This window comes from Pyrgilauda ruficollis, unplaced genomic scaffold (assembly GCF_017590135.1).
Source record: "Pyrgilauda ruficollis isolate IOZ18807 unplaced genomic scaffold, ASM1759013v1 scaffold1, whole genome shotgun sequence".
Taxonomy (NCBI): domain Eukaryota; kingdom Metazoa; phylum Chordata; class Aves; order Passeriformes; family Passeridae; genus Pyrgilauda; species Pyrgilauda ruficollis.
In genome coordinates this window covers 7,065,219-7,092,689 of record NW_024508100.1, presented here as the reverse complement: position 1 = coordinate 7,092,689, position 27,471 = coordinate 7,065,219, and the positions used below count along the sequence as shown (strand labels likewise).

At 38.7% G+C, this 27,471-nt stretch overlaps 1 protein-coding gene across 1 annotated transcript; it reads left to right on the top strand.

Annotated features, from left to right (window-relative positions):
- On the top strand, positions 1–27,176 carry MAN2B2 (mannosidase alpha class 2B member 2). Its single transcript, XM_041459137.1, has 19 exons — positions 1–165; positions 2,372–2,520; positions 6,313–6,416; positions 8,757–8,929; positions 10,190–10,305; positions 11,297–11,474; positions 12,726–12,924; positions 15,353–15,543; positions 16,254–16,440; positions 17,289–17,419; positions 18,460–18,716; positions 20,659–20,850; positions 23,031–23,283; positions 23,392–23,502; positions 23,619–23,811; positions 24,471–24,626; positions 24,991–25,103; positions 25,959–26,076; positions 26,944–27,176. Exons 1-19 carry the CDS (start codon positions 34–36, stop codon positions 27,036–27,038), a joined length of 3,048 nt encoding a protein of 1,015 aa, XP_041315071.1. The 5' UTR covers positions 1–33; the 3' UTR covers positions 27,039–27,176.
- The last annotated feature ends 295 nt before the right edge of the window (positions 27,177–27,471 follow it).

Genomic DNA, 27,471 nt, shown 5'->3' with positions numbered 1-27,471 from the left:
ACGCGGAAGTGCGGCGGGAGAGCCGCAGCAGCCATGGCTGCCCCTCGCATGCTGCTCCTGCCGCTGCTCCCGCTCCTCGCCCTCCTCCCGCGGGCCGGCGGCGAGCTGCGGGCCTTCGTGGTCGCCCACAGCCACATGGACGTCGGCTGGGTGTACACGGTGCAGGTCGGCGGGGGCGCCGCACGGGTGGGGTGGGTTCGGTGCGGCCGGGGCTGAGGCGCAGGCAGGGCTGCCCGGAGCCGCGTACCGGGGCCGGGGCTGAGCCGGCTCCCGGGGCGCACCGCCGGCGGAGAACCGCGCCAACGCTTGGCCGCTGCAGCTCCTGCCCCGAGCCTGGCCTGGTGTGTCCGCCATCCCCTGGTGTTTCGGGATCCTCCTTTGGAGGAGGCATGGTTAGACTAGGAGCCTTGCCCTTGAGCTGTGGGGTTCTGTGTGCCTGTGGTCAGCAGGATGCTCCTGATGGGGTTTTTTGGTTTGGTATTTTGGTGGTTTGTTTTTGGGGGTTTTTTTTTCTTTCTAAGGAAGGTCTTAATTCTGTTTGATGGGGCTCTGATTATGTGGCAGATTTTCATGGTCTTTATGTTTATGTTGTTACAAAGCCAAAACCCCAGGAAAACCTTCTGTCGTTTCTTCAGAGAGGAGGGCAGGATCCCAGGTCCTCGATGGCTGCGGTGGGGTTGGAGCCTAGTGCCTCTGAAGTGGGGCCTGGTGCCTTTTACAGTTGTTAGTCAAAATCCTAATCCTGAATGCTTCTTCGTTACTATGAATTATTTTCATTTATGTGTGGAAGATGCTGTAGATACTTCACTCACTAGAGTGAAATGGCATTAGTCCTAACTAATAAAAAAGAGCTAGTGGTTCACCCAACTATCTCTGTTGTGCATGTATTTTGTCTCCCCTTTTTAGAAAGATTAATGAATTTCTCCTTTAATACTTCAAACTCATACTCAGAAATTGCATAACAGAACACAAAACTAAAACTTCAAATCCTTAGTTAAAATTTCACATGCTTTTAAGTATCTAATAATCTTGATTTCAAAAAACCCATATGAACCAAGGGGGAAATAATTGAGGAAGAAATTATTTAGATAAACCCAACAGTATTTTAAGCCATTCCTCCTACACTCAAATGTTTTTCTAGTGGCATGAGCATTTTTACAAAGGTGGCTGGATTTCTGTTGTGGAAAGAAAGCAAGGGCCTAGGAAAAGTTAATTTCTGATTTGGATTACCTTGTCTTATTTCAAATGGTCATTTTCATGTAGGAAATTTACCTAAATGGAAACTCTGCATTCATGTTTTACATATCACATACATTAGTTTTTCAGTGGGGAGAGATCTATGTGTCAACCACGTCAGGATGTACATTTTGTGGTGCATGTTCTTAAGTACCAGTAGTTTAAGTAGATTAGTGTTATGGTTAGTGTAAAATAACTGTCCAGTAACATGCAGATAACTTTGTTACAAGGAAATCCTAGGATGTTGGCTGTTGCCTTTAGACATTCTCTATCCCTTTGAAATTAAGTAAAAGGTGACAGACTGGATCTGATCAACAAATGTTGTTCTGGTCAAGGTAAGTGTACAAAAAATATCTCTTTGTGTCTGCAACTTCAAAATTAACATGGTGTCATTAATTTGATACCATATAATAGGATATAACACTGTGGTAGATTATTTGATGGGTACAGCTGTCATATTTCATGGCAGTAAAGGTCCATAGGTCTCATTCTGGAAGAGAGGTGTTTTTAGGACCAAGATAGGTTAGATGCATAAAATCTCACATTTTCTGTGTCAACAGTTGAACTCATTCTAAGATTCTTTTACCTGCTTGGTTTTACTCTATCCTAAAACCTCAAGCAAAACAGAGTTATTTTTCATAATAGTATAATTTACAGTAGATGCATCACTGCACTGTACTGGTAATGCACAGCACAGAGTCACACGCTCTGAAGAAGCAATTCTGGTAATTCAGGCTGTCAAAAGAAGAGCTGGAATGGGAGAATAAAGTGTGCATGTGGGGTCTTTATGGTGGTGCAAAATACAATCGTTCATGGCATCATGGCAGTGATTTAAGGTGAGCAATGAGGAGCAGGGTAGGCCATTCCCAGTGTGTCTAAAAGAAAGCCTGTGTTGGTGCTGGTCTTGGGAGAAGCTACAGCTTGATCTAGTCAGGTCCCCAGTCAGGAGGATGTTTTCTGAAGCAGAAGGGCCAAAGGCCATATGTAGACAGCACTCGATCTTTCTAAGGCTACAAAGGAAGCGTGCAGCAAATGTGAGGTTTTTGGTATCTCTTTTCAAGCCCAATGAGTGTTTAAAACAGCCCTTTTAATTTAGGTAAAGCAGAACTTACTTACTTTTTTTTTTTTCTTTCAGGAAAGTATGCACGCTTATGCAGCAAATGTCTACACTACCGTTATAGAAGAGCTAATGAAAGGAAAACAGCGCAAATTTATTGCTGTGGAGCAGGAATTCTTTCGACTCTGGTGGGATATGGTAGCCACAGATACACAGAAGCAGCAGGTAAATTGCACTGGAGCCATGCTTCCTGCTAACAAAGAATTCACACTCTTTTCAGGGGATAAATAGGGGCAAAGTACTTCACCATTTGCTTTTTACCCAGGTCTAATGTAAGCTGCCTCTGAATCTGGTACTTAAAGGACTTTAAAGGCAGTTGCAAGAGGTTAAACCCCATCTATAGATTAGAGCAGTAGGAGGTAGTAACCTTTGCACTGAAGATTTTTTTACACTTTACAGTTCTTGTTTCATGGCAACTTACTTGTCTGGGGCCATGCTACTTTAAGATGTGGGTGAACCTGAAACAGGCTGCACCAATATCCATTAAAACGTCTGATACCTATCACTGCTCACAAGAAGGAACTTTTTGTTCTTTTCAGTTAAGTGCTGCTCAAAAGCTGCCATTTGTAAGCACAGATACTACAGCAAAGCAGTGACTGTACATGTAATGGCAATGTTTTTTTTTTCTAGTAACATCATTGTGGAGTTTTATTTGTCACTTCTTCCTTCCTCTGTCATGGAACAAACATGCTGAATCAAAGACTGGACTGATAGGCTAGCAGCTGATTGTTTATTTTGGATCCTAAAACCAAAGGGTGTACAGGTGCAACTTCCCATGGGCACTTAGAACTCCATGGTCTGTTTTGTTACCAGGGTCCAAACAAAGGTTCTTTACATTTCAGTTTGTTTAAAGTTCTGGATGTTTCAAGCATTGTGCAAAAAACACACCTCTTGTCTGTTTTTGTTTTTTTTTTCCACATAGTTCTTCACTATTCTGAATCTTCTGTTATGTTCCATCTTCAAATAACAGCCTGTGCACATCTGATCTTTGCAGGAGAGATTTTGCTGGGTTTAGGCAGTTTGCAGTTTTTGTGGGGGCACTCTGCCCGTATTTGCCTGTTGTAGCACAATTTTCTTGTAGATTTGTTAAATTAGAAAGCTGTGCTGTAAGTGGGGGAGAAAACAGCATAGGAACTGCTTTGTAGAAGGACAGAAAAGTCCTCCAACTTTCAAAGGTGGGTTGATCTTATTTCAAGTATTATCTGCTGCTATAACACAAATGTAAAGTCAATGCCAATGTTTCTAATATCTATTCCTGCTATTATGTGCAATCCAGAAGAATAATGTGTATCATGTTTGACCTTGGTACTGCAAAATTTAGTACCTATGATTCAGGCTTTAGTTTCTTAGCCTAATTATTTGTAATTGTTGCTTTTACACATCGTATAGTCAGTTCCCTAGTTACTTTATAGTTTCTTCTTTCAAAATGTTTAAAACTAAATTCCTCTTAAACCTGTGTGTCTAACTTTAAACTCTAATTTGCAGATAAATGATATGTTTTTAACATTAGCAATTTGCAAATATTGGTCCCTGAAATTAGGTCGCTCTGGTTACTGCCCTGCTTTTTCCACTTGAACTCTAACATTAATGATTTTCTGTAGTAGAGGCACTCTGGTTTTAATTTTCCCTTTTTTTTCTTTTTTGTAATTTAGTGGTTTACTTGGGATACAGGATGTAATTCTAGTTTGTTTTGAAGTGTCTGCTTTGTATTGGAACTCTACCAATAAAAACTAGTAAAAGGTGTCATAGTTGAGACTTTCATAAAACAAAGCAACACACTCCATTTTCAGAAGGCTTCAAACTGTTTTATTCTAGCATGCATGCTTTTTACACATTCTTACAAAACTCCTAAGTTTACACTTTACTCATTGGTCACGAAAGACAAACAAGGTGCTTATTGGAACAGACAGTTGCAGTTTTATCTTATTTATCCTTCTTTCTTTCTTGGTTTCTATGTCAACGACCTTGGTAGAAAATTCTTTCAGGGGTAAACATGGATCCTCTTATCAAACTTCTCTCTGTCTCACAGAAGTTGCTGTAAAGCCTCTTCCACACTGGGTACAGAAGTTGGTTTTTCAATTCAGAGAAGAGATTATGTTAGAGTGAAATGTACTGCAGCAGTATTCAGCCAGATGGGAGCCTTGTAGTTCTTAGCATAAGTTATTTACACTGAATTTTCTTGTGTGAACCATTCCTACCTCCTTGATGTTGGTTGGTGTCTGGGTGCTTTAAGTGGGGGAAAAAAAAGATGTGTAGCCACTTCTGTCTGGTTTGTAGGTGGGAGTTGATGGTAGTATTGTCCCAATCGTCACAGATATGTTCTAACACCATAGCATCCTGCTGCTTATAGTACTACTGCATCTGTTTCCTCCATTCCTCCTTCCTTTTGCCCCCTTCTGATCAGAAAAAGTGCTGGTCTTTACAGATACTGTTTTCTTTTCTTTTTTTGGGAGACAGAAGAATTAAATTACTTGAATTATTTTTCTTGTGTTTCCAACCTCTCAGTGGTTCCACAAAACTTACATTAAAATAACGTTTCTGTGGCCCCAAGTTTGGATCAGAGGTATATTTTGGACATCCATCGAAATGGGGAATAATAATTACAGATTCTTTTCATGTAGGTCAGGGCCAGTTCTGTGCTGACACCAGATATCAGTTATCTGGTCTCCCAGCATGCTAATCAGTCACCACAGTCGGCTGGAACTAATTTAGGAATGCTGAGCCCTGGAGCGTTTTCACAACATTGTGAAGGAGAGAAATGATTATAATCAAAATTGACAATCTGGCATCCTATCTGAGTAGACACTGAAGGTTCCTGGGAAAATAAACATAATAGCTCTAAAAATGGCATCCTACATGACAGATTAAAAAAAAAAAAGTTGAGGATTAAAATATGTATTTGCATAAACCTTACTTATTGGAAGTTTGAGATATCTCTGAATTTCTAAACTAAAATAGAACCAGAAGACTCATAACACTTTTAGAAAGGGACATAGACTATTCCTTCCTCCCTCCAAACACCACCCCCCTCTTCATCCAGCATTTGCTGAAGGCTGTGCTTGTCAGCATATCTGTTGTTTCTAGGAGTTGAAATTAAACTCCCCCCCTCCCCCACCAAGAAAAAAACAACCCAACACTCCCCCCAAAAAAGCCACCACCAAAAGCTGAGCAGGTTGTAATCTATTGAAATTTTTTAAACTAGGAAAAAGAGCAGAAATTAAGGCTAGCAGTGGGTTATTCAGGCAGGCAAACCTGTGGAATAACTATTTCTTATGAAAGCATTCTGTCAATCACAAGTTGAGCAACTTGTCTGTGCCCCAAAGGCAAGATAGATGCATAGAGAGTGAGATGTTTGTGGCCACGGTGTGATGGCACAGTCTGTCTCTCTCCTGGATCCCACAGATCTAGTTTCCAGCTAAAATCCTGTGTGCCTGGATATTACTGCTTGCAAGGAATTGCATATTGCTCCCTCATCCAGCCACCAAGTGCCTTTCCTAAGCCAAGCTGGATGCAGCAGGAGGAATATTTTGGGAGAAGCATTAGTGTCTTGTGTTTTAATCCTCCAGCTGTAGCTGCCTTGAGGCAGGATTGCAGGCTGCTGCCAGTGCAGCGTCTGGTGTTCAGGCAGTATAAAAAGGCACAGTAACAGCACTACTGAGAAACACAAAAAGGTCAGTGTCTACCTGGCATCCTTTGTTCCTGTTACCTGGTTTCAGTGTAAGCTGGATAAATCAGTGCACTGTGCAGCACATTGAGATCCTTTTTTTCTCTGTTATTCTCCTTTAGACAGCCTCAGTACAAACAGCCCTGTATCTCACTTTTATCTCAGTTTTTGTCCTTGATGCCTTCTTGACAAATGTGTCTAGGTAATCTGCTGTGATATCAAATGAATTTGTAGCCTTCTTGGATAAGACTGAAATGATGATTATGTTCTGTGTCTTAATTTCAACAATATTTCACCATCAGTTGCTTCAGGAGGGACGACTGGAATTTGTCATTGGAGGGCAAGTGATGCATGATGAAGCTGTGACACTAATTGATGATCAAATTTTACAGTTGACGGGTAGGCATATTTGCATTTAACTTCTATTTTCCATTGTTATGACCTTGGAGGTTTTGTTTGGTTTTCATTTTTTCCTCTCCAAAATTGCTATTAATTTCTAACTTCTTAAGAACTAATAAAAGCATTTCTTATTTTTTACTAGCCAATGTATTATTCGTATAAAAATTGTTGCTTAAACAAAACCCATTAGTTTTGACATGACAGTTCTGCAGCAGGCACAAAGATTACCAAAAGCTGGTTTGTCAGGCATAAACTTGTTTGGAGCAGAGGCCTTTTGTGTGTGTGTGTGTTTGAGGGCAAAGTTCCTGGGAAAATAGTTATGGTGAAATTTAGGGTATGAAACACTCCTCAAGAAAATACCTGGTAGAAATTCAAAGTGCAGGGAAGTTGTATTGTTTAGGGAAGATCTGCAGATCACAGGGAATGTCACTGAGGTCAACTAAAATTAGCTGAAAGACTTCCTTGATGAAGAAACCCCCATTTGTAATCATCATCATTTTCTGTTAGAAAGAGGTGCATATTTCCAAGAGATGCACTATTTGCCATTTTAGTCTTCTAACCTTTGCATCGAACATTTGTATGTTACACCTGGCCATCTGATGGTTTTAAGAGTGTTTTAGTACATGGGTTTATTTGCATTGGTCAGTGCAAACAGAAACAGGATAACTGGTGCCACCTCAGTGCTAGAGATGTCTGCCTTATGCCACGAGGGTGTAGCAGGGAGGGATGTGTTAGCACCAGCTGCCGTGGCTGATGGAAGCTGTGCCATGGCTATGGAATTTCTACATGGGACAGCAAAGGGACAGAAAACATTTCTGTTATTTTCTGCATCTGACTGCACAGCACCACTGGCCTTGCTCCTTGCTTGTCAGTGTTTATCAGGAGCTCAGGATTAGCAGCTGCCTCTGTACCTCAGTACACTTTGGCCAAGAGAAGGAGATAGAAACTTTGTTTTTCTCTCATCTGACTCCCGTGTTTAAAGGTTGCTTTATGTGCTTAGAGCACTGAACCTAGGACTTCTCCAAATAAAATACTAAAATGATTGAAGAGACCTTTTGCTAAACACAGTCCTTTTGCTAAACAAACACAGCTTTTCTATTCATTGTAGTTAGCTGAGAAAGACATTATTTCTCATTTAACATTTCATTCTGTGTAAACATAATCTTTATTTTAAAAAAAGAAATTTTAAGTTTTGTAATTTATTAACCAGGAACAAAAGTATTAATGTATTTTAAAATCCTCATTTGTTTGTCCTGAACCCTCTATTCATTTTGAGTACATACAAAGAAAATTGATTCTGTGGAGTTCAAGTTGAGAAGACAAAGCAAATGCAGACATTTTTGGTCTAGATTTCATGTCTTCTCTTGTCTGTCTGGAATTCCAGTGTTTGGAGGAGCCTAGAAATCTCTATCAGAATACTAAAACAAGTTGTGAATATTTTAGGTAGGGAAGACATTAACCCTGGGAAAAGATGAAGTGAAAAGAGGCCTTGCAGCCTCAGTTATTCAAATGTGATATTAAAATTTGAAACAGAGTTATTCCAGGGAAGAGATGATTGTATTTTCAGATAGTTCTGAGCATAATTCTGTAACTATGAAATAATGATCTGCAATTTTTTTTTTTTTTTTTTTTTTTTTTTTTTTTTTTTTATGATGAGTATCCAAGTGCAATATACTGCTTTCTTGGTAGTTTTACTTTGATTCAAATTATTTTTTTTGGGCTCATGCTATTGTCTGGGCTTTCCTACTTCAGGGGTTTCTTTCCTCAAAACTCATTTCTATATTAGTAACATTAGTAACTGCAGTAGTAATATTAGTTGTAAATAACATCAGGTGTTAAGTTCACTATTAACCTTTGGCTTTTTTCTTTTCATATGACTGATAATCATATTCTTGTTAGTTCTCTTCAGTGGATGGCTTGCTTCCCTGTCCCTTTGTCATTAATATGAGACTAAAATTTTCTGAGAATGGATTTTATGGTTTTTAAGCAAACAAACTAAGCCCCAGGTTGCTGTTTTCATGCAGACTCCAACCTGGCTATTAGCCTTAACCTAATCTGTAGCTATGTACTTTTTCTGAGACCTCTCTCATCATAATTCCTTTTTGTTGTAATCTTTTATAATGTTAATAAGTTATACTTGGCATAACAATATAAACATTTTCAGTATGAAACTTTTTGGTGTGAATGATTAAATTCCCAAAACTTTGAATGCTTTGGGAAACAGCAACAAGAAGCACTTGAAGGATACTTCAAGTGCTTAACTGTATCACAATATGTCTATTAAACTTACAAAATTAACTATTAGAAGTGTTCCTAACCTAAACAAATTTTGCTTTGCAGAAGGTCATGGGTTTTTGTATGAAACTTTTGGCTTCAGGCCTCAGTTTTCTTGGCATGTTGATCCTTTTGGAGCTTCAGCTACAACGCCAACTCTTTTTGCTCTGGCTGGTTTCAATGCTCATCTTATTTCTCGTATTGACTATGATCTGAAGGCTGACATGCAGAAAAACAAGGTAAAAATACCCTTAGGTATGAAACCATTGCTGGCCTCTACTTGCAGTAATCTAAACTATGACATGAAGATAAGAATCTCTGTCATCTGGGCAAGAAAATGTAGGTATTTCTTGTTTAAATGGGACATGCTGATTGCATGTGGTAATGGTGAAACATATTAAATCTGTGTTATACGGTCAATTAATGTCTTCATGACTTCTGGTCAGTGATAAATCAGTGATAAAATGCAGTCTAGCCTGAAGAAGACACAAAATGTAGGCAAATAGGCAAGTCTAAATGGACACTGAATTAGGAGAGTTTGAAGCAGAGACATCTAGGAGTTCCAGCTTTCCCTGAGAGAATCTTGTGTCTGTTGGGTTTTATGTGAGCAGTTTTAAAGCATAACTGTTGGGCACTGTGTTGTCAGGCTTGGAACACTTATTTGTGCCTGTGAAATTAATGATACTAAGTCAGTTAAAGTGGCAGCTAGTCATGGTTTTGCTGAATTCAGGTTTTCTTTCCTGTTCTGCCTTCTCTTGCACAGTGCCCTGTACACAGTAAATGCTTTTCATATCACTGTGTTGGACCCTGATCTGTCATCAGTTTTACTCACTACATTATGTGAAAATGAGGGGCTTTCACCACGGTGTTCTGGGCACTAGGCAGTTTTTATGAATCTTGGGTAAAACTCAAGTGTTTCTGAAGAAAACAGAATTAATGTTGAATTTAGTGAAGCCTGGACCTACCACCTTGTGTTTGCAATGATTTGCAGTACTTTTTTTCTGTTAAAATCTTTTACGACCTTCTGACAATCTTTGCCAGCTATTTTTTTTCTGGCCCGTAAGAGTCTGAAGGGTAAAATTCTACTTCAGTAGAATTTAAACGTTAACATCAGTTAAACATTGATTCCCACTGACTACAGTGCAGTCAGACTACATCTGGATCTTTTCTAGCTTATAGGTGTTCAGCTTCCAGTGAAACAACTGAGGTATAATGGCTGTGATAAGCCAGGTTTATCTGTGGATTTTAGTGTGCTGGCACTGTGCTGCCTCTTCTCCTTCTGCGTCAATTCTAATGGAAAGAGGCACTGATGTGGCCTCCTGTATATAGTGTGTGACCTTACCCGGGCTACCATTGGCATTGGATCTTCAGAAAAAGAGCTTAAAAGTATTAAAAGTGGTGGAAGGGAAGATGGGAACTCTGAAGTCTTAAGTTGTTAATGATGCATTTCTGTGAATGTCAGCAAGAGTAATGGTTTCTTGCCTTTTTTTGTTTTCCAGAAGCTTCAGTTTGTATGGCAGGGCTCTCCTTCATTATCTGCAAGACAGGAGATCTTCACCCATGTTATGGATCAGTACAGCTACTGTACTCCATCACAATTACCTTTTTCAAACAGGTCCAAAGATTTCCCAAATATGCAGAAATGTTCTTGACTTCTGAGAGTTTATGTTATTGGGGTTTAAGCATTTTCTTTGACAGTTTTCTTTCAAAAGTATCCTACTGTTTTGTCCTGACCTGTGGTAGGTCAAGGACATGTCTAGACTCTCTACATCTGAGTAAGAGATGTAGAGATTATTAAGCATCCCCAGCTTTCCACTGTAATAAATGAAGTTTGCTCACTACCTAACTGCTGAATTCTCAAAAGTGGCACTTGGTACTGACAGGCATTAAAAATACCTCTAAATATTGACAGACTTGTTTTCTTACACCAGGAGGTTTGAAATATAGGTATGGCTTTTATCTACTTATAATACAGTGACTTACTGACAATGTCAGTCCTTTTTAAAAAAAAAATAGAATAAAAATGTGAAACAAATTAATTACTGTGAATAGAAAATGTCCAAAGCAGGACTGGGGTCTTTTTTCTCTGCCTGGAAGTAAAGATTTGAAAGCTCCAGGAAGCTCAGTAGGCACTTGGATTGCTAATTGATTTTCTATGGGAGATGTTCAGCATTATCTTGAGCTGAGATTGTGTCTATTGTCCCTGTATAAACTAAAGCAACAAAAAAATTGCCATTTATTTTGTAAATTTGAGAACTTTTGAAAAATTTATTTTGCTTACTGGCTTATTCAGTAAAATACTCTTTGAAAATCAAGTCTACTTGAGGGAACATCCTCATTGTTACAAAGCTTGCTGGTTTGTCCTATAGTTTCTTTGTTCTATGCCAGCAAGCAGCAGGGGCTTGAAAAGTTGCACAGTATTGAAAGAAAACTGGAGACTCTTCCCCCTACCTCCACACCCAAATAAATATTTAATCCTAAATACTAACAATGAGTATACACAGAATTTTTTGCCTCTTATTCCCATGTATAACAGCAACTTTTGATGTGTTTTTCCCAGTGAAGTAAATCCTGTTTACAGCTTGCTGCTTTCTACTTCTACTTAGGTCAGGATTTTTTTGGAATGGATTTGCAACTTTCCCAGATCCACCAAAAGATGGTGTTTATCCAAACATGAGTCTCCCTGTTACAGATGCTAACCTCCACCAGTATGCACAAACCATGGTGGCAAACATCAAGGAGAGAGCAGCCTGGTTCCGGACAGGGGATGTCTTGTGGCCATGGGTAAGTGCCTGCTCAGTGTTGCTTTGGAAGAGACAGGGACACACCAGAGTGTAAGTGGATGGTTCTTGCTGCAGTAGGTATTGCAGAAATGCTGGTGCAAACCACATGACATGAAGTGTTTTTCTAATAATTGTGGTCCAAATGACTGAGTAGTAATTATATATAAAATTTCCTTGTATGTCCTGCCAGTTGTCTATCAAGTCTTCCACCCTACTCAAGATAGAAAAAATACTCAATATATTTACAAAACCTACTCAATATATTTACACCCTATTCAATATATTTATAAAACTGTGAAGATAACCTCTTGCATAACTATATATTACAGTATTGCTTCCTTTTTTCACCCCTTTTAAATGATCTCCCTTTTTAATTGCTTAGCCCAACATAACTCGGTTTTAACAAAATTATAGCATTCTAGGAAAGTGTATGACACTTAGGTAGACATGGTCTTTCCTAGCAGATGTCCAAGCATTTTCTTTTAGAGTCTTTGTATTTTAGCTAGAACCATAAGCAAGCATATCCCAGCTTGGTCATCCAAACACTTTCTTCAGCATTATGCTGTGTTAATTACATCCTACACGAACATATAGCACTGATGTGCTCTTGCTGTTTTCAAGACCTTAGGAAAGAATAACTTTGCCTAAACTGAATGTACAGTCTGGTTTCTAATTTTGATGGATGCTATAGGTCTCATAATTGCAATATTAAAGGATTATGGGCTATTTCACCACAATATGTGTTCTTACAAAGAAAAACTTTTTCTGACTGATGAGTCACTGATTTGTTTTTCTCCTGTGTTTATGACACTGTTGCTAATGCTGAATTTATTATTTTTGTAGAGAGTGAGAAGTAGAATAATAACACTCTGTAGTTGTGCTATAGTGAAAATTGTGCTGGAATGAAGAGAAGTTTTTGATAGTAAAGATAAACCCCTAACATCTAGTAGCAAACCACAGTTTTGCAGTAATTTTCGAAAACTTATGGATTTCTATGCTTGTGATAATGGTATGTAAAGAAGTAGAGAGAATGTATGGTTCTAAAACTCTATGTTTTTTAATTATTTTTTCGTGATTACAGACAATCTGTATGAGTAACCCTGCCCAGTCTTGGTAGTTTTGTAACTAATATCAGTTATATGGACAGTCAAAATCAAAATAAATACCCCTGGAACATAGACTAGTTTTAAAAATGATCCTCCCTAATTATGTGACCCAAAGTGATTTGGCTGTTCTGCGTTTGCAATTGCAGGGCTGTGACAAACAGTTCTTTAATGCATCTGTTCAGTACTCTAACATGGACCTGTTGGTGGATTATATTAACAAGCATTCTGCTGAGTTTGGAGTGACTGTCCAGTATGCCACTGTCAGTGATTTCTTCCAAGCAGTCTATAGCAGGAATCTTACATGGGAAATTCGGGATTCTCAAGACTTTCTTCCATATTCAACAGGTAATGAAGTTCACAGCTGCCTAATGTCTGCCTCAAATGTACCTATATAAAATTTTAATAAGGGAAAATGAGCAATAAAGAGGAAAAATGCCTTCTGATAAGATTTTTTTCACTCTATGAGGTGTCATCAACAGACTGGTTAATCCCATCTTAGTTGTATAAAAAGGATGGGTGTGTGGCCAAATAGAACAGTGTCCCATTTATACTGTTTAAAGGAACTGGATTATGCATAGCTTAGACCAGAGGTGGAAAATGTGATATGGAGTGATCTGTGAATGTCTGGAGAAGCTACAGGTAACCAAGGGACCAAGGCAATCTGAAAGCTCTTGGGGTACTGTGTTCCTACAGTGGGGTGGGAGTTCCCACAGTGAAACAGTCAATGTTGAGGATTTGGTAATTGAAGGAAATATATGATCTGGTCATATAGACTTGAATTCCCATTAATGCTTGTTACATCCATCAGGAATTCACTTTGTGAGCTCCAAATCCAATCTTTTCTATAAAGCAAAGCATACTAGGTAAGGATGATCCAAACAAAATATTAATGGAGATGAACCCCTAAATTCTCCTGTAGGAGAAAATCTTGCCTTTTTCATTAAAGAAAACACTTCGAAATTCTGGGGTGGGAAAGAATTCTCTTACAACTGAAGTCTAAACATGTAAAAATACAGTCAGTATTTCTGAAATTTTGTAATACAGTGTTACAAAATTTCTTTGCTGCTCCTTGTTGCTCACATCCTGCACTTACAGCTTTTCAAGCAGAGGTGAAAAGTACTAGAAAAATACAAAAAAAATTCATGCCATACCCAACATCCCTTTAATTCTTTTCCCCAATAAATTTGCCCTTTACTCATATCAAAGTATGCAGAGAGAAGACACAGCCAATTTCTCAATTTCTAAACCCATTAATTTATTGTATTTTGTTGCCTGGTTTATTATTAAAATCCCATTGATTTCATTAATACACCTTTCTGTATAATTGTATAAATGCTTCATCACATTTTTTGGCTGTGTACGTATATTTCAGACTGTGCTGTAATGTGTCTGTTAACTTTTCAATGAGTAAAAATAACCATTGCTTCCTGTGAATCATGGCATGGACTGATCCCTGACTCCCTCACCTCCCTCTAGGGATCATACCTAACAACTTAGTGATAAAAGCATTGCCAGTTCTAACTGCTAATATCCTTTTACATCTGGGCTCTTTCCTTTATCTTTTGGCATAATTTGCCTGCAGGATTCAATTGCTGTTAGCTTGCATAATAGCAGCACCTTCAGTGTTCCAGGTGGGTGCCCACACAGAGATGTAGTTTTTTCCCCAAATGACTTTCTGTGCGTGGCAATTGCAGTATAGATTTGAGTGCACTTTCTCCCACATGCTGTTTTGCTTCTTGATGATTAATCCTCTCTTATTCTTGCTATGCCCTTTTTTTGTGAGTCACTTATTGGGCTCAGTGTCACTTATGATATATGAAAACTCAAGTTTTAAGTCCCAGATAAGTATTTCCTTCTGCTCTGCATTCATTGTACTGTGCTGATACGTGTGTGTGGTTCTTCTGCTTGTAATGTTTAAAGCTAAAATTGAATTAATTCTGTTGAAACTTCTAGCACCTTTCAGTCAAAAAATAAGTTTTTTGAGAAGTCAAAAGATCCTATTTTCTAATCATTGCCTTTGATCTTGGGCTGATAGCAGATTATTACATTTGCATGTATGCTCTTTGGAAAACACTTTCTGCAACTTCTTTTTGGAAAACCTATATATCACTAGTATATTTTAGAAGAAATTGCCTCCAACCAAACACACACTCCCGCCCCTAAGGAGATCCCTTTTTGAAGGTTTTAAAAACAAATAATTGTTTTCCTTGTTCACTCTGTGGGCTACTGAAACATTAACACAAACAGAATGTTGAAATACTTTCCAGTAACCACTTGAGGGCATCTTCTGATGTAGTTTGAGGTGCTGCAGTGGTTTGGAGTCATCACATCACTATTTCTACTCCAGTTTGAAGAAATAAAATTTAAGCTAAATCCCTTTGAGTCAAAGGTTGAAATTTAGAGTGTGTGTATCAAGGAATTACCAAAGATTATAATGTATTTTATTAACAACTAGTAATAATATATGCTTCATTGAAGCTTCAAAAATTCTTTTGTGCAGATCCACAAGGAAGAAATTTCCATAAACACAGGTTAACTTGGTTGGTACTGGCTTTGTGTCAAACTTGCATGTTACTAGGCCTGTAGGAGAGGTGATAGTTTTTCAAAATGTTCCTGGCTGAGTTTCTTTGTAGGCTTTATGACCTTTCTACCTGATGGCTGCTGTGTAAATCCCCAGTAGGATTCATGTAACAAGCTGAATAGTAATAGTCGTAGTAGAAGAATAAATGAAGTGGTATTTTGATGTGTATTGGATCTGTTCCACTCTAAACAGAGCCATTCCAGGCATGGACTGGGTTTTATACTTCTCGGAGCACATTAAAAGGAATTGCAAGGAGAGCAAGTTCACTACTTCATGCTGGAGAATCCTTTTTCACACAGTATGTCCTGAAAAACCCAGAAGGTTCTATATGCAAATGTAAAGCCTTAAAGCAACTTCAGAGTCTTAGATGGGCAGTTTCAGAGGTAAAGATAGATTTATTTTCTACTTTGAATGAAAATGTTTATTTTCCAAATGAAAAGTTTGCATAAGCATTTCACTTGGAGTATCTCAAAGTTGCTTTTATATTTTTGGAAATAACTTACCCCCTTTTGCTAGTCACAAGTAAAAATAAAGCAATTTTTTCAAAAAACTGCTTTGAAACATGACTTCAGGCCCTTAACCATGTATCCTGGTTACTGGCAAATGTTTTCTTCAACTGGTGAAAGAGTATGTGGTTTGAAACTTTGCATATGAAATTCCTTTTCTTAGTGTTAGTTTTGTTATTTACAAAATTGTTTTTAAAAGTAAATAAAAAACAAAGAAAAATGGAACTAATTGAAAACTACTGATAATCTCTACTTCTGCTAATTAGAACAGGAAGGACAGATTTGTTTCTTCAAAGTTCAGCAGCTAAGTGATTAGCCTTGTATCATTAACCATTTGCAGTCCTAAGTGCTTTTGCTGTCAATAATTATTTTGTCTGCTAAGGTAATGACCAGATCTGAGTATGAAATGAAAAACCTTTCTTGTTACAGTACATTTGCTGCATTCTTAGTTTTGGTAACTTGTTTGGTTTTTCCCTCTGAATATAGCTGCCATATTGTTTTAAGTTGTGTGTCAGAAGTTTATTTCACTATTATGTTAACACAAATGCAAACCTGAAGTTGTCATCCTGTTGCACCTTTCAAACAAGGTCCAGCACCATGATGGTATAACAGGCACAGAGTCTCCCAAGGTGAAGGACATGTACATGAATAACCTGATGTATGGAATGTTCAACGTGAAGAAGCTAATGGCTTCCATAATCTTTGATATCAACAATGCAAAGAAGAATGGAGAGGTCTATTCTTCTGTTTACACTAAAAACTCAGGAAAACCAGGTACTTTTTGCACAGCTTTTCCAATTTTCTAGCTACCTTATGAAAGCTATCATATTTTCCTTCAAAACAATCAACATATTACGTGCATCTAAGTTCTGTGAACCATGGCTAGAAAATTGTTTGCCTTCTGAGACCCAGGATTTCTCAGCTGTTAGACAGAACTCTACCTCAGTGCAAATATTAGACCTGGCTCTCAGATTCCGACTTCAAATGTAAAACAAGGGGAGGAAGAGGTGCTGATCAGAATAGTCACTAAGCTAACTTTACTTTGCAACACAGCATTACATGATAAGGAGCACAGTCAGAGTCAAGAAATGTTCTTGCTATAATGTACAGCCAGCTTGTGCAAAAAATGTAAAAGGATTTTTAAGAAGTCTGTTCTAAAGACTGTACACTCCCTTTTATCTTGACTTTGGAAAACTTTTTAAGCTGTCAGATATAAGCAGTGCCATGGGCTGTGCAACAGACCGATTTGGATTTTTACAGGGCTGTTTTTAAATTCAGCTTCTCATTTGATCTTCTGTATGACTCTGATAAAGTTAATACTGCATGACAATGAGTTGTAAGCAGCTTATCTTCACTAAATGCATTTACATTCAACTCAGGTATCATTTTTTGAATACATGGTCTTTTTTGATTGGGCAGAGAATAGAAGAATAAAGCAGAAGAGGTTTTAATGAAGGACTGTAAAATGTTTTCCTTTTTTCAATCATGAAGTTTTACTGCGGGGTTTTATGTTAAAATTTTGTAAGATAGTTGTACCTAGACAAATTTCTTAAATACATTTTAATACCACATTTTAAAAATACATAATGTAGCAACTGCAAGTTTTGTTTGTTTGCACACAGGTGCAGATGTTGACCTGTATGTGGTTGTCTACAACCCACTGGCATGGAACATCACTACCTTTGTCACGGTTTCTGTCAGCAGTGAGGCAATGAGTGTATATGATGAACTGGGACATTCTGTGCCAGCACAGGTACTTCAACTTTGCTTCTTTCTGTTACTTTTTTCTTACTTGTCAGTTTTCATTAACTGGATGCTATTTCCTGTCGAAGTTGGATTTTCCTACTTGTCCTTCAAGGGTTGTTTTTGCTTGTCTGTTGTCTCAACAGAGAGACATTTTTTACTCTCCAAAAGGACTTGCTGCTCTTGTAGTATGTTTGATTTGTCCTTTGCTTGTCTGCTGTGTGTGACCTGGTGCTTCTTACCTTATTTTTCTTTCTGTAAAAAGCACTGTTTCAAATAAATTCTTTTATGTTGAAGCACTGCCTTACAATTGACAGCCCTGTTTGTACAATTGACAGATTGCCTTGGGGAGGGAGAAGAAGAGAATTAAGAAATGTAGGTCTTAGAAACTGGTGTCAGTCAGCTGCCATTTGATGGCTCATTCTGTCACAGCCAAGCTCCAAGACACAGCCAGCTGTTCCAGGGGAGGGAAGAAAGTGGCCTCAAGTGAGAGCTAGCACGAGCCTTTCTCAGGAGCATCTGCTGTACAGAATGCATCATTATCAGTGGCTTGATAAATCTCCAGGAATGCTTCCTGCACATAAGGCCTGAAGAGGCCTGACACAATTCCAGATGCTTCCCTCTGTCCCTGAGATGCCAGATAGCTCAGCGAATTCTGCCAGCTGCACAGTTTGTGTGACCTGTGGCTTACGACTGTGACTGTGCATGAAGGCACATCGTAGTCAGGTAGTGAGGCACAGCAGCTGTCCCTTGTTCCTGTACATGTGATGGCATAAGACCACACTGCCCTTATCTGGAAACCATCAGTCTCTTTGGGTTGGCCCGTGGTCATGCTTCACTAGAAAGGCTCAGCTTAATCCAAGTTCACCAGGCTCCCAATTAAAAGCAACATGGATCTACATTATAATTTAGAATTGTAAGAATGACATGTTTCAAAAATCATTAAAATAGAAGATAATTTTTATAATTTAGGGCTTACAACACATGAAGGTAATTGCCTTGCTAATTAATTTTCTGTAATGAAACATTTTTGTGTATGCTAATGTACAGGTTCAAAGCTCCGTGGAATCCCAGTCTACCTATGATCTGTATATTCTGGTTGCAATAAGTGGTCTGAGCTACAGAAAATACAGTATTAAACCCTTGGATGGGCAGCAGGCTGCCTTTGTTGGGAGCTCAGTCAAGTACAAGCGGAGAGACTTGACTCGTGCAGGGCAGAAAAGCCAACAGTTGTTTCCTGTGGTTAACAGCTGCTACCAGATCTTGTTTGACCAAAACACAAACCTGATGCACAGCATTACAGACAGGTGAGACTGCCTGCTTGTTTCAATAGCATTCCAGATTTTTTAAAACGCTTCATAAAAATAAGTCCAAGGACTGTATTATGTGTTTTAATTCCAAGAGTCAACAAAATGTTCTTTATGGTGTTTAAAATTGTTTTTTATCCCCACTTCACATGCCCTCTTTTTACAGGACGCTTCAACACTAGCACAGTCTTGATTCCATACTAGTTCTGTGATGTTGCCCTGTTTAACTTTGCAGTTGGTCTGAGACGACATCACAGTAATAACTAGTATATCAGCAGAGTTTGTGTGCTTTAGAACAAAAGAGGATTATGATTAAAAATTACATTTTTATTTTAAATTACTAAATGTGCATTTTTATTAAAAATTACTAAGAAGCACATACACTATGGCTGCACAATGAGCCTTAAGTGATAAAGAGTTTACTTACATTAAGTAGTGTTTTGCAAGTCCTGTATCACTCTTTCTGTGGTAGAAAGCTACAAAACTATTTGAAAGGAAACTTTTAACTAAGGAATTTCCATTTAATCAGGGAGAAAAAATGGAAGAATTATCAAGATTTAGGTGAAATTTGAGGTTTTCAGGTGGTCTCTCTCAGCTGATGCGAATTGGCCCAATTTCTTCAGCTTTACTGCAGTTGTGCTGCGTTTTGCCTGCTCAGGATTCAGATTGTCACCCATTATATACTGATGGAATATTTCACCCCTTTGACACTGGCATGGTGATGGCTAGATCTCTTTCACCTTTGTGGTTTTGTTCATAATTCTGCCTCCTAGACCAAGAACTTGCTGTCCAGTATCATTAAAATCAGCTTTAGAAGTATAGCTGGACCTTAACTAAGAGCCCTGGAGTATTTACTCAGAGTGCCTCCAGATCATGACTACCTCCAGATTCTATGAGAAATATAGTGTGGAAGAACAAAAATCTAAATTCACATTCCAGTTTTCTCCATCCTGTTCTGACAGGCAGCAAAAGGTGGAATTCAGCATGTAGGGGAAATGAGATACTCAATCCTTTTGAGCTTTTCTAAAGGCAATTTAGAAAAACTCAAAATACTTGAGTTTCAGAAAGTTTGCACTGAGATAATGGGAAAGAACGAGGCCTCACAGGACAGAATGGGAGGAAAGGTTGAAAAAAATGGGGATCTTCAATTGGGAAGTCCTTTACAGTTAGAACTTCTAGATCCTGCCCCTGCACTGAAAGTGCCTCATAAGAGAAGTAGTAGAAAACACTTGGATATTCTCATCAGTTAGTACAAATTGTGAGTAGCTGTATTAACATGAGATAAAATGTTTAAATTTATATGCTAGATGAAGTGATTTTTCCTGTTTTCACAGCAAGTTGCCAAAGGCAGAGCAGGTAGCTGAGAGCAGCATCTTAAATTGCCTTCATATGACTTTCTAAAAATTGTGATAATAAGTCATGAATAGCTAAACTGTAAGCTTCAGTGGAGAGAGGAGGAGATACAGTAGGTAGTGAGTGATTGTTAATGTTGCTATCCTGTTGAGTTTACTATGACCAGTGTTAGACATGGGAACTTGCATCATGCTGATTTTACCCAGCTACAAAGTTCATTGAACCTCATTATTCATTGGAGCAGTGCAGTGTACCTCATTCTTGTGAAATGGGTATCTTTAATCCTGTAACAACTCTGGCATCAAAACAGTGAGGTAGTATAGATGATGTTTAATCTTAAGGTGTTTCTCTTCTACAAAAATGACATAAAAACTCCATTTGCTTACAAACTGACATATATCTTAATGGGAAGCACTTCAATTCTGTACTGTCCTCATTTACTCAGTCTCACAAAATCAATCCACTGTGAAGAAACAGTTTTTTGTCCTTGCATTTCCATCCTCGTTCCTGTTGCTGTTCAGCTTTGCATTTATCATGTACAAAATGTGTTTGTAAGTTATGTAATTTTTACTCTTCTGTGGATTCTCAGGGAGACTAACCAGACTGTCCAGTTCACCCAGGAGTTCCTTGAGTACCACGTAAATGGAGACACAAAGAAAGGACCCATTTCAGATAACTACTTATTTGCTCCAAATGCTTCAGCTGTTCCAGTATCAAAAGCAGTGGGGTTGGAAGTGATGTCTGGAAACTTGATGACAGAGATAAGGCAGTATTTCTACAGGTACAGCACCATTACATCTTCACTGGAATGTTTAGATATGTATTAAGTTACTTCTGTACAGTTACTCCTAAACGGTGAGCTCTGAGTATTTGTACTGTTTCGGATTTAGACAAAAGAACTACCATACATCTGCTGGATGTACTGCTGAGGAAACTCCTCCTGTAAATCATGGAATCATAGAATTGTTGGTGTTAGAAGGACTGTAAAGATCCAGTTCCAAACCCCCTGCAGGGACACCTTCCACTAGACTAAGTTGCTCAAAGCCTCATCCAACCTTCAGAGCCAGAGCCTTCAGCACCTCCAGGGATGGAGCATCCAGTTTCTCTGCAACAGTGTCTTGCTATCCTCAGAGCAAGGAATTTCCTCCTACCATCTTATCTAAACCTACTCTTTTTAAGTTTAAAGCCATTACCCCTTGTCCTATCACTACATGCCCTTGTCAAAAGTACCTCTCCAGCTCCCCTATAGGTCCCCTTCCGTGGTGTTTGCGAGGGTCCCAGGATCAGGGAGGAGATGAATCTGACTCCACGTTCTTAAAAGGCTGATTTATTATATTATGATATTATATTAAAGGAAATTATGTACTAAAACTATACTAAACTGTAGAGAAAAGGATACATCAGAAGGCTTTACAGGAATGAATAATAAAAACCTGTGACTTCTCAGAGCCTCGACACAGCTGGACATGATTGGTCATTAAGAAAACACAATTCACATGGAACCAATCAAACATGCACCTGTTGGTAAACAATGTCCAGACCACATTCCAAAGCAGCAAACACAGGAGAAGAGAATCAGATAATTACTATTTACATTTTTCTCTGAAGCTTCTCAGCTTCCCAGGAGAAGAAATCCTGGCAAAGGGATTTTTCAGAAAATACTGTAGTGATACCCTTCAGGTAGTGGAAGGCTGCCTTAAGGTCTCTCCACAGCCTTCTCTTCTCCAGGCTGAACAGAGTTAAACTGTCTTCATAGGAGAGATGCTCCAGCCCTCTGATCATCTTTGTAGCCCTCCTCTGGACTCATTCCAGGAGGTCCTTGTGTTTCCCACGTTGAGGGCCCCAGAGCTGGATGCAGTACTCTGGGTGGGGTCGCATGAAGGGGAAGCTGAGAGGCAGAATGCCCCCTTGACCTGCTGGCTGTGCTGCTTTGGAGGCAGCCCAGGACTAGTTTGAGTTTCTGGGCTATGAGCACACATTTGCCAGCTCGTGTTGAGTTTCTTATTAGCCAACACCCCCAGTTCCTTCTCCTCAGGGCTGCCCTCCAGCCCTTCTCTGCTCAGCCTGTGTTTGTGCTGGGATTTCTAGGCAGCCTTTCTCTGCCCAGCCTGTGTTTGTGTTTGGGATTGCCCTGACACAGTGCAGGACCTTGCACTTGGTCTTTTTGAACTTCATGAGGTTCACATGGGCCCACTTCTGAAGCACATACTGCTGCAGGAGGGAGGGAGGGATGGATGTGGAGATTGTTTAGGGGGATCCTTTGTGCTACATTTTTTACTTTCAACTTCTGTTGAGAAACTAGTTCTGTACAACTAAATTAATATTGCAGCTAATATCTTACATGGATGGAAATTGGACATAATGATACATTTTCACAACTGTGACTATCTGTCTTGAAAGCAAATTAGAGAAAGGAGAAAATAATCTTCAGGGGTCACTCTGACCCCTGATGAACTAACTATTCTCTGTGGTAAAATTATATCAGTCTGTAAACCCTTCACCCTCTTTTAAATCTGGTTGTTTGGTTGAAGTCTTTTGCTTTACATGGCATTGCTCAAGGATTGTAGTTGAGAAGGACCTTTGGAAAATAGTTCCATCAAAGTTGATGTCACGCAGATTGAAAAAATGCATGCATTCAATACCATGTAAATATGTTGCTTAGGGAGTCATAACAATTTTAAAATTTGTTGTTAATTTTGAGAAAAACAGAGCCTTTGTAATCAAATGAGGAATCCTCCTTACACTTGTAATGTGAAGAAAACTTATAGGATATCACTTACTCTGGTTGAATATGTGTATATTTGAAAGTTAAATTGAAATTAAAAATAATACATGAAATAAATAGAAAATGGGCAAGAAGTTGTCTGTGTAGGATGGCATCATGAGTGCCTTGCAAGCTTTGTCATAACCAGTCAAGTGTTTCACCTTATAAACTCTGCATCCTTCCTCTCATTTTTGTAGCAATGTTACTTCTCAGGAGTACATTTATGCAGTGTACACCAGACTGTATTCAGTACCAGAAGGTTATGATGGGAAGCTGCTTTGCCGTAGGATAGAGCAAGAATACAGTGCTGGGCCTCTGGAATTAAATCGTGAAGCAGTTCTGAGAACAAGCACAAATCTGAACACCAAACAACTTCTCTACACTGACAACAATGGGTATCAGATGCAGAGAAGACCATTCAAGGCATATGTGAATAACACAGTGGCTCGGGTAGGCATTAATGTGTAATCCAAAGTCAGTTGTGTCTTATCTTTGCTCTCTGTTACTGTTTCCTGTGTTAATATTATCTCTGCATGGTTTGCTGTGTGGTTATTACAGAACTATTACCCTGTGGTCCAGGCTGCCTACATTGAAGATGGTACCACAAGGCTGATGCTGCTTGCAGAAAGAGCTCATGGTGTGTCAAGTCAAGGGAATGGACAAGTCGAGGTAAAGTATAAATTGTTATTTCTTTTTCTGGGTGGGCATAATTTCATGGCTGCTGATAATGTAAGTAAAAAGCCTGATGGCTTATTCCTGTTGTGACATTTACCTTCCCAACACAGGTGATGCTACACAGGAGACTATGGAACAACCTTGAGTGGGACCTGAATAACAATCTCACTTTGAATGACTCTTCAGTGGTGCGCCCTGTAATTTGGCTTATTTTAGGAACCAAGGCTGTCACCAGCACTTTGTATCGTACAAGTGGACTGGCATTAGAGCATAGGCCAGTAGTGATGTTTGGAGCACTATCAGGTAATCATTCAGTTTACTATGTTACTTTTAGCATCTGAATGGCTTGTTTATGTTGCTTTGATTTATGCTGTTGAGTTTTTGAATGCAGACTTCAAGCTTCCTGTGAGGCAGAGTTAGCATGTAGTGAGTTAGGAGACAGATTTAGAGTCTGCTAATTACTTTGCATTAATTTCAAACGTGATGTTGTCCAAGTATATGTAATGTTTCTCTTGTTATATAATTATCTCTACTTTGAGAGGAAAATAAATTTTAAAGCATCTAATGAGAACAAAATGTTCACACAGGGAATTAGTGCAAAGTAGGTAGTGCACCATATATCAGCTTCCTGGATGCTAAGTCCTTAATGACTATTTTTACGTTATTCTTTTAAAAATATTTGTTTGCCTTATCAACTAAAACTGAAGCCTGATATTGAAATAGCAATTTCAAACTGAAGTGAAATTTGTTTTATGGAAAGCTCTGACACATTTTTCTAGCAGTTAAAATCACATTGCTTTCTGCTTAGTATCTTGGAAGGCCTTGGAGGAGAAAGCATATCATCTGCTTTGCCTCTGCCTTGGCTGAATAAGCAAAAAGTCCTTTACCCTCCCACAGTGCCCTAGCCAGGCTTGTGTTTGTGATGGATGTTTAATGTTTGTTTTGTTTTATTTTGCATAAAGGAGGAGATAAGCCAAAGCTACCCAGACAACTTCAGCAGAATTCAGTCCATGATTTGCCTGTAACTGTGCCACCTAATCTTCATCTCCAGACTCTGAGCATTCCAGGGTGGAGGTACAGCTCTAATCATACAGAGCAGGTCCGCAGCATCCACATGGGTAGGTGCCTTCCAAAAGGTGGCTGGATGTTACATTTAAATAAGGTGGTTTTCTTTTTTTCTCTCTTGTGTGGCTAGTATTTTTATTTATTCAAAGCATTAAATTCCTCAGTCAACAAAGTTAATTTTGCTGTATTATTTCTCTGCTCAAGTAGTAAAATATTTCTCCTGCATGAGTTTGTCATGCCTGTTAGTAACATTCCTGTCAAAGAGGGAGCTGGGCATTTCCTGATATTAGTCCTCTTGCTAACTTTAAAAAATAGGAGCTGAGTTCAAATGATGGGAGTTTAAAGTTTAAAAAAAAGTTTAAAGCTTGGGTTTAATTTTAAAGTAAGAAAATATATGCATTTTGATTTCTTTTGAAGGTGAACAGAAGCAAGGTGATGCAGATTTCAGTCGTGTCCTGCTGAGAATTAGACACTTGTATGAAATTGGAGAGGATCCTGTGCTGTCTCAGCCTGTGATGGTAGATCTAAAGGTAAATCTAACCCTCCAAGATGGAACACCAAGTGAGGTGTTTTTACTCCAGAGAGAAATGGTTCTGGAATGACACATCCTGTGTACTATAAAGTACACAAAAGATGGATATAAATGTATTAGTAGAACTTTACCTCAGAGGGAAGTGAGCCTTTTTTTTCTGACTTGGCTTTGCAACACAGAAGCCATCACTTCAGATGAAGTTGCCATAGGCACAGCATGAAGATCTGCTAAACACGGGTAGGACTGGTTCTGCTGAGCTGTTGGTAGTGTAACACTTCCTGCAGTACCTTAACCAGTGCAGAGTAGGATTTGGTTTTGTTCCTTCTCTAGTTATTGAAAATTGTACCTATAATTAATGAATCTTGGACAGGGTTAAAGGAAAACTTTTTTTCTCTGCAGTTTATTTCTGTGAGTTGTTCAAACTTTGTCACTTCCATCATGTACTCAGTTTTTTCCAGTTTCATGTTTATTTGATCTTTCCTGTGGAAATAGATTACTTTATACTCCGTGACAGCAGTTAATTTTTTTGATTGTCATGACAGAAACGTGGGGAGCAATGTGTAGGATTCTCTGTTTTAGTTAAAAGGGGAGTGTGAGTTTCAGCCCTTTTAATAGACTCTGTACTACAGTGCAGAGGAAGCTTTCAGCACCTCAGCTTCTTGGTTTGAAGTCTGGTGAATCTGTATTTGCCCTTGTGCTGCATGACCTTGTGGATTTTCAAAGTGTCTCTGCTCCAGTTAACAGGCCAATGCTAGAGTTGAAAATTCTGTCTGGTCTTACTGTGTACTAGGCTGGTGACTTGAAACTCTTGTCTATGAACCCTGCTTTGATTCCTGGTGTTCTCTTTACTCAGTCTTTGCTAAAGGGATTGGGATCAGTGATGGCAGTGGAGGAGCGATCCCTCACAGGCACCTGGGATGTGAGCACTTTGGAACGGTGGAAATGGAAGACTGCACAATATCCAGGCAAAAGTAGGTGGAATAAGGTGGTTGGTGTCCATTGACTGTTAAAGCTTGATGATCAGTCTAGTTAAAAATATTATTTAAAATTGCAAGATTAGAAATGCATTATTGTTTTGTATGACAGACCTGGTGCAGGCCACAGCCTGCGGGTAGGAACATTTAGCTAAGATTCCCTGCAAGTACCAGACTATTGTATTTATCTGATAGCTTGTTTTGCCTAGAAGTGGTAAAAAGCTTGGAATCTTTCTGGAGTTTTCTTTGTCCAGATAGAAGTGTCTACTTTATGAATTCACACTTGTGACACAGATTGATTTTATCAGATGCTGATGAGTTGTGTTTATCTGAGTTGAAGCCTGTGCTGCAGAAAAACACACAGCTGCAGTTAAAAATCTCTGCTGTAATCAGCTTAAAGGACTCTGTGGATATGATTCAAGTTGGGGCTGACAGATCCAGTGCTGTGGGTGACCTCAGTTAGTTGCTTGGACAATGTCCTTACTGTCTCTTACAAACATATTGTGCCTTGTAAAAAGCTTGCAGGGGTTTTGGAATGGGCTAGGTGAGCGTTCAGAGCTCTGTTTGACCTGCAGCTCAGAGCTTGCTTGCTCTTTATTCATGATGAAGAAAAGGTGCATGACTGGAAGAGTCATTTCAGGTTTTCTGTGTGAGTTAGTGTGTGAAAGGAAGAGAAATTGTTGTATATTTTAATATTATGAATGGGTACCTCTTAGGCTCTATACTACTTGGAGTTTTAGGGAGGAGAATCTGCTCAAACACTAGCTTCTAGGGAAGGGATGAGTTAAAACTGATGTGATAGAATAATATGTCCATTTGAGTAGAGCTGCTTTAATAAATTGCCAATGCTTTTGTGTTTTACAGGGTTCTTCAACAGCACAGACATCTCAGAAGACTTCATAGTAACTGTTCACCCAAAGGAAATAAGGACTTTCTTTGTATACTTTCAGGTTCAATAATGTTTGATGATGTATTTCAGATGAAAATGTAACATCTTTGAAGTTTTGTTTCAGGATACAAATTATGATCTTGAAAAACTTCCTACTGCTGTTAATGAAAGAAAAATTAATTTTGGAATAAACTTTGAATTTCATTGAGTTGTTGGCCTGAGCTGTGGGTGTTTTTATTGGTTAATTATTTACAACTTTTCTTTTCTGAAACTTGTTCAATGCAAAAAATACCTGTGTTGCAGAGTGAGCATATTGAACATTATTTTGCTTGCTATTGATGGTTTTGAAGTGATTGCTTCTATGATGCTTCACTGTGTAGCTCTAGCAAAATCATATTAGTCCTAGAGTCTTGAATTGTCTTTCTAATTAATAGTGCTGCCAAGAGTCTTCACTTAAGGTTTTCATTGTTAGAGAAGATGAGTTTCAAATCACAGAATAGTCA

Coding starts and splice junctions, on each gene's coding strand:
- MAN2B2 (XM_041459137.1), top strand. CDS start 34: ATGGCTGCCCCTCGCATGCTGCTCCTGCCGCTGCTCCCGCTCCTCGCC. Junction 6,417..8,756: donor TCAAATTTTACAGTTGACGG/GTAGGCATATTT, acceptor TTTGCTTTGCAG/AAGGTCATGGGTTTTTGTAT. Junction 11,475..12,725: donor GGGATGTCTTGTGGCCATGG/GTAAGTGCCTGC, acceptor TTGCAATTGCAG/GGCTGTGACAAACAGTTCTT.